This window comes from Pomacea canaliculata, linkage group LG11 (genome assembly GCF_003073045.1).
Source record: "Pomacea canaliculata isolate SZHN2017 linkage group LG11, ASM307304v1, whole genome shotgun sequence".
Classification (NCBI taxonomy): domain Eukaryota; kingdom Metazoa; phylum Mollusca; class Gastropoda; order Architaenioglossa; family Ampullariidae; genus Pomacea; species Pomacea canaliculata.
In genome coordinates, this window is record NC_037600.1 from 8,975,093 (window position 1) to 8,985,629 (window position 10,537).

General features: G+C 40.1%; 2 protein-coding genes across 4 annotated transcripts; both read right to left on the reverse strand.

Annotated features, from left to right (window-relative positions):
• Positions 1 to 1,068: 1,068 nt before the first annotated feature.
• On the reverse strand, positions 1,069 to 3,495 carry LOC112575716. The gene is made up of 2 exons (XM_025257709.1): positions 3,394 to 3,495; positions 1,069 to 2,768 (listed from the first exon to the last, which is right to left on the reverse strand). The coding sequence occupies exons 1-2, from the start codon at positions 3,493 to 3,495 to the stop codon at positions 1,635 to 1,637; spliced, it is 1,236 nt and encodes a 411-aa protein (XP_025113494.1). The 3' UTR covers positions 1,069 to 1,634.
• A 576-nt stretch (positions 3,496 to 4,071) lies between these two features.
• LOC112575114 lies at positions 4,072 to 9,030 on the reverse strand. 3 transcript variants are annotated; one of them, XM_025256701.1, is made up of 4 exons: positions 6,203 to 6,381; positions 5,941 to 6,032; positions 4,799 to 4,952; positions 4,072 to 4,428 (listed from the first exon to the last, which is right to left on the reverse strand). In XM_025256701.1, exons 1-4 carry the CDS (start codon positions 6,214 to 6,216, stop codon positions 4,296 to 4,298), a joined length of 393 nt encoding a protein of 130 aa, XP_025112486.1. In that variant the 5' UTR covers positions 6,217 to 6,381; the 3' UTR covers positions 4,072 to 4,295. The 3 variants fall into 3 exon arrangements, 1 of the variants encoding a protein (XP_025112486.1); XR_003101565.1 differs by lacking the exons at positions 4,072 to 4,428; positions 5,941 to 6,032 and adding an exon at positions 6,514 to 9,030 and having other exon boundaries at positions 4,806 to 4,952; positions 6,203 to 6,308; XR_003101564.1 differs by lacking the exon at positions 4,072 to 4,428 and adding an exon at positions 6,514 to 9,030 and having other exon boundaries at positions 4,806 to 6,032; positions 6,203 to 6,308.
• Positions 9,031 to 10,537: the final 1,507 nt, after the last annotated feature.

The window sequence follows — 10,537 nt, forward strand, 5'->3', positions numbered from 1 at the left end:
ACGTACATCATCTTATTTCTTAGCAAGTGCTTCTGCACTATAGCAAACAAAGTAAAGATATGGTCAATTGTACTATAGCCTTTTCTAAAGCCTGCCTGCTCCTCTATAAGCTTTTCTTCTGCTTCTGCCCATCTTGATAATCTCCTATTCAATATATCTGTGTAAATTTTACTAATAACACTAGTTAGTGCCACTCCTCTATAATTTTCTGGTTCGTTTATATTTCCTTTTTTATGTATTGGTACTATGATAGATTTGAACCATTCGCATGGGAAGGTGCCTTTCTCAAATAAAATATTGAACAGTTTTAGCAAGAAGTCAAGAGAAGCTTCGTTTGAGTTTTTTAACATTTCACTAATAATTTTGTCTGTACCTGCACTTTTTCCGTTTTTTAAATGTTTAATGCCGTTTTTGACTTCTTCAATGGTTATTGGGTCATTGAGTAAACATTCTTCTTCAGTCGATCTATCTAACACTTCATCTGTATCTTCATCGGTAGAGAAGTCAGGAGTATTAAAGACTTTGTAAAAGTGGGTATACCACTGCTTTTGGTCTATCTCGTTATAAATATTTGTCTTTCTGTTTATTCCCTTGATTGTTGTCCAGAATAGTTTGGGGTCATTTATAGAGGTTTTTATTTTATCTAACTGGGCTTCATTCCATTTTCTCTTTTTTTCCCTGATTACAACAATATATTCTTTCCTTTCTCTAACATAGGCATCTTTATACACAGTTTTAAGTTCCATAGTTTTTGCTCTTCGGAAGCGTTTAAGAGATTGCCTGACTCTTTTCCTCCTTTGTTGACATTCAATGTCAAACCATTTATTATATCTAGGTCTTTTCCCTCCTACTTCTCTCAACATGCTAGTAGCAGCTCTGTGTAGACCCTTTACTAAAGTGTCCAATGCATAATCTATATCTGAAGCAAGTAACTGATTAGCCTGAGTGAGACACTCTTTGAATTCATCAGAATCTAATTTATCTTTGTACTCAATGGCCTTATCCTCGCACCATACAATTCGATTGTCGTAGTTTTTTACACAAAGGGACCTCCTCTGCCTTAATAAATGAGCCATCCCATGCTAGTTCAACTGGAAGATGCCAGGAGTGTAGCGCATTACTGACTTGAAGATTACAATGGTCTATAAGGCTCTCTGAGACAATAAAATAGTCTATAACACTATTACCTTGTGAAGATACAAATGTAAATTCTCCTTCTATATCATCCTTACAAGTTCCATTCACTATAACTAAGTCATAAGTGAAACATAAGTTTAGCAGTGATCTGCCAAAGCTGTTAATGGTGAGGTCTTTAGAGTTCCTTTTGCATATTTTGTTTGCCTCATCCATGTCAAAAGGGAAATAATTTACAATATCGTCTGTAATAACTTGTTCGGACCCTGTCCTTGCATTGAGGTCTCCACATAAAATTAATTAGAATTCATCTTTATCTATATACTGCAATACACTTTCCTCTAGTAGATGAATGCCATCTTTTGTATCTAACAAATTGTAAAAAGGGCTGCCTTCTGGCACTACATAGCATGATATCAAGATAACATCTTTGTCAGAGTTCATTAATTCTTTATCAATTTTCAATGTAACTATGTTGGCTGATTCAAATCTTACTTCCTTTATATGGTTTCTGGGTCGCGGCTATCCGGGGACACCGATGTGGGGTGTGGTGACGATACTTGCACATTGCTGTCAGGTGGACTCTCGCTGACATCGGCTGTCTGGCTGTTGTTGACCTCTATTACACTGGTGTATGGAGGTGTGTCCTTCTCCTTTGTATTGTCGCCGGTCGATATATTGGTAATGTTGGATTCAGAAGAGCATATGGTAGGCAAGATAGCAGTCGGAGTCATCTGTGGGTTGTTGCTAATGTTGCCCAAAGCTTGTATTATTGTGGTCGGTGTGCACTGAATTCTCTTGGTATGTCGGTTTTCCGCTGTTGCCCCTCTGTAGGTGGCAGCGTTCGTGTCAGTTTGTTTTCCATGTTTATCTGCCTGTAATCTGTTGATATCTTCTTCCTCATCTTCTGCTTGCAGAGGTAAATAGCGGTTCCGCAGAGGTAGAGGTAAATATGACTGACTGCTCCGGTGCTGTCGGACTCCTTTGTTCCGCTGCGCTGTTACTAGTGTGTATTCATCAGTCTGTTGCTGTAGGGTTGTCTGGTGCTGAGAGGGGGAGCTGTCCGCGTTGGTTCGGGGTTTCTCCCTCTCATCCTGTTGTCTGTTCATGTTTTGGTGTAACGTTCCTCCGACAATGAGCCGGTCTCCTCTGTAGAACGCACGCACCCCGCTATCTCTGTAACACTTTATGATCGACTGTTGTCTTTCTGTAAGATCACTAGCCACAGTTACACCTTTTACTCTCAGTTTCTCACGAGCTTTGGTAAGTATATCCAACTTGTCAGACCATCGAGTGAACTTAGCGATTATGGGACGTGGTTTGTTTTCCCTGTTTCGGGTATGTCCTGCTGGCACAATTTTCTTACCGACTCTGTGCGCTCGCACGATGTCAGTAGTTTGCCACACTTTCCCCGGAATTGTTTCTTGTAGGAGTTGTATTATCGTAGCAGCACAGGTTTCGTATGAATCATCTCCAGTTTCTGGTATCCCGAAGAACCTCAGGTTGTCTCTGCGTGAAAAACCTTCGAGCTTGTCGAGCTTGTTCTCAAAGACCTGGAGAGACTGGTCTACATGATCTTTTAGTTTCTCAGTGTTTTGCTCTAATGACTCTTGCCTTTGTTTAACTTGCTGTAGCTAAGTAAACAGATTATCAATGGTCAATTTGAAGGATCTCAGTTCATCTCTAACTTCGTCTATGCGGTGTTTAATGTTTTCCTCTTGTTTGTTAAGTAGTGTCTGGATATCAGTTAAGACAACACTCTCGTTGGGGCGGGCCATAGCGTCCGGTGGAAGTGTACACAAGGCTACCGCCGTGCTGTTCACGCTCCGTTGAACACTGTGGTCACCGGGTTTCTTTCGTAGATTTGTTAAAATTCAATTGTTTGGACCGAATATCCGCATATAATTTACTTTTCTATGTAGCTTGTGATTGAGGGATCAATACTGTCTGCACAATACACCCCAAAGAAGAGGAACTTCCGTATAACTAGGTAAAAAGCACCTTGTATTGAAGAGCGTGGAAAAAAAGCGTCCGCACAGCTCGTGAACACAGCTCATCCCCCCAGTAGTAAACACTTTAAAGTGTAAGCACTAATTCAACAAATCAAGGCTATTTCAGTAAACAGGTAAGCATTACTATCAAACACATTTTTCTAATTTGTCTCGCATTAAACTGCACTATGTATACAGTCCAAATCTAGCGGTATGCACAAAATTTCCACAAAGCCAATTTCACTCTAGAGATGCAATAGACACATACCTTTTCTGCTGGCTCTACTGGGAACCAGCTGTACCTGTGTCTTGGGGAGGGGTTGGCTCTCTTGGATGAGAAGTATTGAATTACTTTAAAAACTCTTAACATATATTATGTAGCTCCATGTGGAGATCCAATAATATCTCCTCAGGTAAAACGTCAATGATAGATCTAAGAAGTCTAAAGAAATGTCTGTTTTCTTTCTTTTTCTTTATCCATCTCCCCACTCCCCCTTGGGGAGGGAAAAGCAAGTCAAATGGTCAGGTGGGGATAAGAAAATAAAATTAAACATTATAGAGATGGAGGAGTTTATCTCTACAAGAGATATAAGGGAGATCTTGGGAATGTGGGAGAAAGTTGTAGAGTTCGTGATAAAAATCGTGTACGCATGTGCTGCAGGATATGGCCCGCGGGCCGTAGGTTGGGCATCCCTGATATATACTAATATTTATACATCATCACTTACTGCATATCATGGTCTGCACCTTTGAAAGCCCCTTTAAAGCACATTTTTCTCTTCTTTGGCCTTAACAGTTATGAAACCTTGTCGATCAAGATTGTCCTCGTGATTCTTTTCAGGCAATTCTTTGCATCTGTCCAACCTACACAAGAGACGCTTTTGATCTGCAAATGCATTACAAAACAGTAAACACACACACACACGCACACACGCACACACGCACACACGCACACACGCACACACGCGGTTATGTTAGTGTCACTGGTGGCAGACCATTGAAATACCGTGTTTATTATAATTATATAAATACTTCCCCCTATATATTGCTAATAAATATCACATTGTAAAAATAAACATTGTGGAAATATGCATACCTGGCAGCAGGTTAAAAGAGCATGCTCTTGACCCAAGGTCGTTATCTTCATTGACGAGGCACTGGTGCCGACCCTCATGCTGTTCTGTAGAATTTGGGATGAGGATTGTTAGATGGCTGGTTATTACTGTGATGAGATCGAACTTTACTTTGTACTTGTTTGTCGTAGGTATACCGAGTTGAGAGAAGAGTGTATTCCATCCAAGTTCTGTAAATTTCCATCTCACTTTAGATTTTCTGTACTTACGGCTGATAATAATCTAGGCATAACACTTTGCTTTGCCATTTACCTTTACAAAGCATCGGAACGGAGGAATAAGGAAGAAATTATTAATTATTGGTCTCTTTTCAAATAAAGTGTCTTTGACTTTATATTGCAGCTTTTAGACAAAACACACAAAGTATATACTTACAAAGTTACAATAATTGCATTAATATCAAAGATAAACATGTCTTGTTTCTAGCAGTTTAAGCTCTAAGAAACCCACAATTGCAGTAAACAGCAAAACTGAATCCACAGCAAAAAAAAAAAAAAAAAAAAAAAAAAAAAAATGCTGGTGTAAAAATTGGGTAACAGCCCCGTCAATGTGGCGATCTCCTCGCGGACAGCCGCTGAGGGGTGTTGGTTTTGCTGTAACTCCATCTCCAGCAGTATCAGCTGCTCATCGAGCAGTCTTGCCCGCGGGGCTCGACGAGGCTGCGTGTTGTCGTCGGGAGTGGTGGTGTCGTTTTCTACAACAAGCAGGGGCAGACAAGCCGTCAGAATGTGTGTGTCGATGAATAAGATGTAATAAAACGCCACTTAAAGAATTAAAGACTACCCAGGCATGCTGTTTTCATTTTCTGCATGCTTCAACTATTTACACAATTGGTTCCTCTATGACGTTAGAGCCTTAGTTACTGGCTTTATGAGGGTTTCTGATAAAGAAATTCAGAATAATCACCAATAATAATAATAAGAAAAATAATAATGTACATTGTCATAAAATAAGACTTATTGCAAACAATTTTTAACAAAAAATTAATGCCCAGAATCCACAAAAATGCGTGGGAGTTCTCCCCTGTGTTATAATGAAGCGTATGGAAACAAATCAGTTTTAGGGAAAATATGTTGTCATACATAAATAAGGTCAAACAATACTAGTGGTACAATACATATACCAATCAGCCCAAAGTTTTCTTAAAATCATAAGGGCAGAAAAGTGATCCTAAAAAGAACAAAATATTCACTCCTAATCCCTCACACAATCAGGAGAGAAATGTAATTACTACTTCCCACAAAGAAAGAAGCGGAACTTGACGATTACTTGATGATAGAAAGACGTCTAACCTGCTTTTCTGTCTTTCTGCGAGGCCAACAGGGGCGATAGCCACAGGTGGTAAAAGCAAGAACTGTCTTTGTTGCATTTTAATCGTGGAAACCGCGGATGTGAACTGGCGAGCTGCTACTTTTGAGACAGCAACTCTCATTATTGAGTGAACAAGTCTACGGTTCCTAATTTTCCCTTCTAGAAAACTCTACTCAGAGCAAAGGCAAGATTCATGACAGTGACCTCAAGGCACAAACTAGAAAGGTCTAGAGTCTTTTAGAGTTTGACTTCATTAGCAGAGTTGACAGCAACTCGTAAGCGATGGGCATTTAGGTACCTCTGTGTGTGTGTGAGAGAGAGAGAGAATGCTTAACCTAACAATAATGAACCTGGCCTGTTAAAGTACTCACGTGGTTCTGCCAACTGGAGAAGTGGCGGGGCAAGTTGAGGGGGCAACGGAACCCCCAAATGAGCCGCCATTCGTTCCAATATTTGTCGCGACCTGAAATGATGCCAGTAGTGTAGTTAAAAACGGCCTTAAAAACGATTATTATTCAAACTCTAAAGACTGAGGTTTTTTTTTAATCTATCGTCATATTAGATATTAGCATATGTAAATATAGTAGGGGTTCGCTCTCTCTTTCTACTTATGTCGCAGTGAAATGTACTTACTGATTGTTGTCCATTCACCCTCTCTTTTCCTTCTTCTAGCAGTTGTTCTATCTGAACCACAAGATCAGTCAGAAGCCGAAATATGGTGTTCAATATTTCTTGCCTCCTGAAATGATGCCAGTAGTGTAGTTAAAAACGGCCTTAAAAAGAATATTCTTCATAAATTCCATATATATATAGTTCTCAAACACACCACACATGTTACAACTGCTGATGAATACCGTGTTTATTATAGTTATATAAATACTTCCCCCCTATATATTGCTAATAAATACACATTGTAAAAATAAACATTGTGAAAATATACACACCTGGCATGCTCTTGTCCCGAGGCATTGACGAGACACTGGTATCATGCATGATGATGATGATGATGCTGATTGATAATTTGCGATGATGGTTGATCGTGAATTCTGATAATTGATGATGATGAAGACGACGCCGCCGCCGCCGCCGCCGCCGCCAACGACGACGATGAGGATAATGATCATGTTTGTTGATTGGTGATATATTAATGTCTGATAGAGGATTCTATAATTTCTCTGATTGATGATGAATACTGGAGGTGTATCGTCGTTGTTTGATGATGATGACGACGACGCATGCGCTGTATGTGGTAATGATGATGCTGACGATGATCGTGCTGATGGTGATGCTGATGGTGATGCTGATGATTGGAGGGAAGGCGCCTGCTTCAACTTTCTTCTCTGATTTTTAAACCACTCCAGGAAAGTAGAAACACAGCGCACATTGTTAACAGGTGTCTCTTTGAGTCGTTCGCAATAGTCGTCGTCGTTGTCGTTGTCGATATATGATTAACACATATATTCATCATGCATAGAAGGAGGTCAACAAGACTGAAGTCAGGGCTGTTTACTTAACAACTAGTGGACTAGTCTTTTAACCGGTTTACTGTGCTTACCCGCACTTGGTCTTCCGTTAGCCCCGTCTCTCGGGCGAGTTCTTCTATGACATCCCACGAGGTGCGGGTGTTCCGAGAGAACTCGCCCTCCAGCAGCTTCAGCTGATAGCCGCGATACCTTGTCCGCTGGATGAGATGAGGCTCCATGTTGTCGTCGGGAGTGGTGTTTTCTGCAACAAGCAGGGGCAGACAAGCCGTCAGAATGTGTGTGTCGATGAATGAGATGTAATTAGATGCCACTTACACTTAAAGACACTCGTTCAGTCACACGCATGCGCACTTTTGTCATGCATGGTAAGAAGGGGCACCATTTCTCTTTGGGTATGCGTGTTTCCCCTCTCATGTGTTCATCCACTTGTGACCGATTAAAAGCTTTCAAGCACGATCGTGCATGCTAATTAGCCACGTGCGCTCTGCCGAGCCCACACGACGCGAGTTGCTGCTCTGCGTCTTTGTCAGGTCTGTGAACACGTGATAAAAGATTCATCCCGTTATAGCTGTTAACACCTGTCAACGAGTCAAATGGGATCCTGCATGAGTCGCCACGAAGCTGTGCTGTAGATGCGTTTGCAAAGAAAAAATTCGTTTCGTAGTCCGAAATTTTGATCAAACATGATTTAAACATCAATATCTATTTTCTAACTCATAACATACATTATGTAGCTCCATGTGGCCAGAGCTTGAGCTTGTCTTCTGAATGCATTTATGACGTCTTGCATCCTGAAATGATGCCAGTTAGTCATTCAGTCATTCTCTCTTTTTTATTTTTAAGAGATGACTATTTTAATCATCGATCACCTCGCTTAAACTCCATAACTTCATTTTTCTGTTGTCTCCTAATATTGTCTACCGGGCAGACCACAAACAACAGGAGTTGTAACTTATGAAACGACATGGGCCATGGGGATGCCTTTTTGACAAGCTACTTATTTTCAATTGAAAAAGATACAACAATAATTTGCTCCTACTTACTCAATATATGTTTGTCAGTATTTCTGACAAGTTGAAGCTGCAAGGCCTGTGTGGCTAGTGAGCCAGAAAAGCTTGCCTTGCTGGTTATGATGAACTCGTGGATGTAGTGAAGTGTCATTACGGGGATTTCCCATCAGGTGTGTTTGTAAAATAATAATAGACACACCTAATAAAGTGAACCACACTGAGATGCTTGCAGTAAGATTTGCTGTATTAAGCAATGTCTACATGAAAAGTCTAGTAGTTGGGGGCTTAGGCAGAGTTCTTTAAAGCAAACAATCAGTTCGGAAATTTCCCCAACATCAATATGTAGACAAAGAGATTAGCAAGACAGTTGTCAGGATGACTGATAAAGACGAGAACTATATGCCTACCATTCTATTTGTAGCAGGACAGCAGCAATCAGTATTATAACTGACACTGCCGCTGCCACTGCTACAATCTTTAGCTTGGAGGAGAGAGGGTTTCTCTTGTTTTCCTGCAGTCACTTCGCCCGCCGGTTTGAGAACCACTCCTGAGTTAGAGCCACGTCGTTGTCGTTGTCGATATATGATCCTTTTTTCATATTCTTCTTCCCTCTCTGTCACCTGCACTCTGCAGTGCCTTTCAGATGAGGAAATTAAATCAAATCAAAACATAGACAACAATTTAAATTTTAAAAATATAATATAATTTAAAAATCAAAATGAGAAACACAACACAAAACAATTCCTAATTCCCCAACCCCACAGTTCAAACACACATTTCTTCCAACAATTTCAAAAGTATTCATTCTTCTTGCACAGTTCCTCTCAAAGTCTCACTTGAAACAACACAATGTTTCCGCGTCTAAGATACACCATATATCCACATGAAAAGTACACAAAGTTTCCACTTCTTCTTGAAGTTATATCCCAAAGAAAATCCACAAGTAAATCCACAAGTAAATCCAAAAGTAAATCCCAAAAGTAAATCCAAAAGTAAATCCACAAGAAAATCCAAAAGTAAATCCACAAGAAAATCCAAAAATAAATCCAAAAGTAAATCCAAAAGTAAATCCACAAGAAAAGTAAATCCACAAGTAAATCCAAAAGTAAAACCTGGAGAGAAAAACAAAACCATTCTTTAGATAAATGTAAATTCACTCTCAACTATTTCAAACCATGTTCATGAAGTATACACAAATATATCAGACTCATCAGAAATACACACTCACGGAAAAATCAACAGATTCACACTCACCTCAACAGGTTCAATGCTAACAAAAATACAAACAAGTTTGGTAACTTCAAGTCGGTTCAGGACTTGTACCACACAATACAAATCCGGTCAGGATTTGTACAACAACACACAGTCCCAAGACTGCTTACAAACAAAAACTGTCCGCTCGGGACGCACTGACAACACCAAAGAGACTGTCCCTTCTCCCCGCTCCCTTCAAGGAAAAACCCAATCAAACCACACACATCCAAAACACTATCACACTCTTTCCTTTGTTCGAACTAACCAACAACAACCTATCAACAGAACTTAATTAACACAAAGACCAGGTGGCACCCTCAGGCTGTTGACACTGACAGCCCACTAATAGGTGTTTTACCACCTTCCCTTTCCAATTCTTCTCCCTATCCCCTCCCTAACTAAATAAAAAAAAAATATTTAAACAAAATACACAGCAGGTTTGTGACACTCTCTTTGATGGGGCAGAATCACTCCTCCCTGGCTGTGGCTATTCTGGGTTTTGCTGCAAATAATTAAAGACTACCCAGGCATGCTGTTTTCATTTTCTGCATGCTTCAACTATTTGCAAAATTGGTTCCTCTATGACGTTAGAGCCTTAGATACTGGCTTTATGATGGTTTACCTTTTCTGCTGGCTCTACTGGGAACCAGCTGTACCTGTGTCTTGGGGAGGGGTTCTCTCTCTCGGATGAGAAGCATTGAATTACTTTAAAAACTCATAACATACATTATGTAGCTCCATGTGGCCAGAGCTTGATCTTGTCTTCTGAATGCATTTATGACGTCTTGCATCCTGAAATGATGCCAGTTAGTCATTCAGTCATTCTCTCTTTTTTATTTTTAAGAGATGACTATTGTAATCATCGATCACCTCGCTAACTCCATAACTTAATTTTTCTGTTGTCTCCTAATATTGTCTACCGGGCAGACCACAAACAACAGGAGTTGTAACTTATGAAACGACATGGGTCATGGGGATGCCTTTTTGACAAGCTACTTATTTTCAATTGAAAAAGATACAACAATAATTTGCTCCTACTTACTCAATATATGTTTGTCAGTATTTCTGACAAGTTGAAGCTGCAAGGCCTGTGTGGCTAGTGAGCCAGAAAAGCTTGCCTTGCTGGTTATGATGAACTCGTGGATGTAGTGAAGTGTCATTACGGGGATTTCCCATCAGGTGTGTTTGTAAAATAATAATAGACACACCTAATAAAGTGA

Bases quoted from the DNA above. Each gene is read 5' to 3' on its own strand.
- LOC112575716 (XM_025257709.1), bottom strand. From the start codon at position 3,495: ATGTTAAGAGTTTTTAAAGTAATTCAATACTTCTCATCCAAGAGAGCC. The intron at 2,769-3,393 runs GTATGTGTCTAT...CTGTTTACTTAG, and splicing joins CAGTAGAGCCAGCAGAAAAG to CTACAGCAAGTTAAACAAAG.
- LOC112575114 (XM_025256701.1), bottom strand. The intron at 4,953-5,940 runs GTGAGTACTTTA...TGCTTGTTGTAG, and splicing joins TCTCCAGTTGGCAGAACCAC to AAAACGACACCACCACTCCC. The intron at 4,429-4,798 runs GCTGTTACCCAA...GGAAATTTACAG, and splicing joins GAGATCGCCACATTGACGGG to AACTTGGATGGAATACACTC.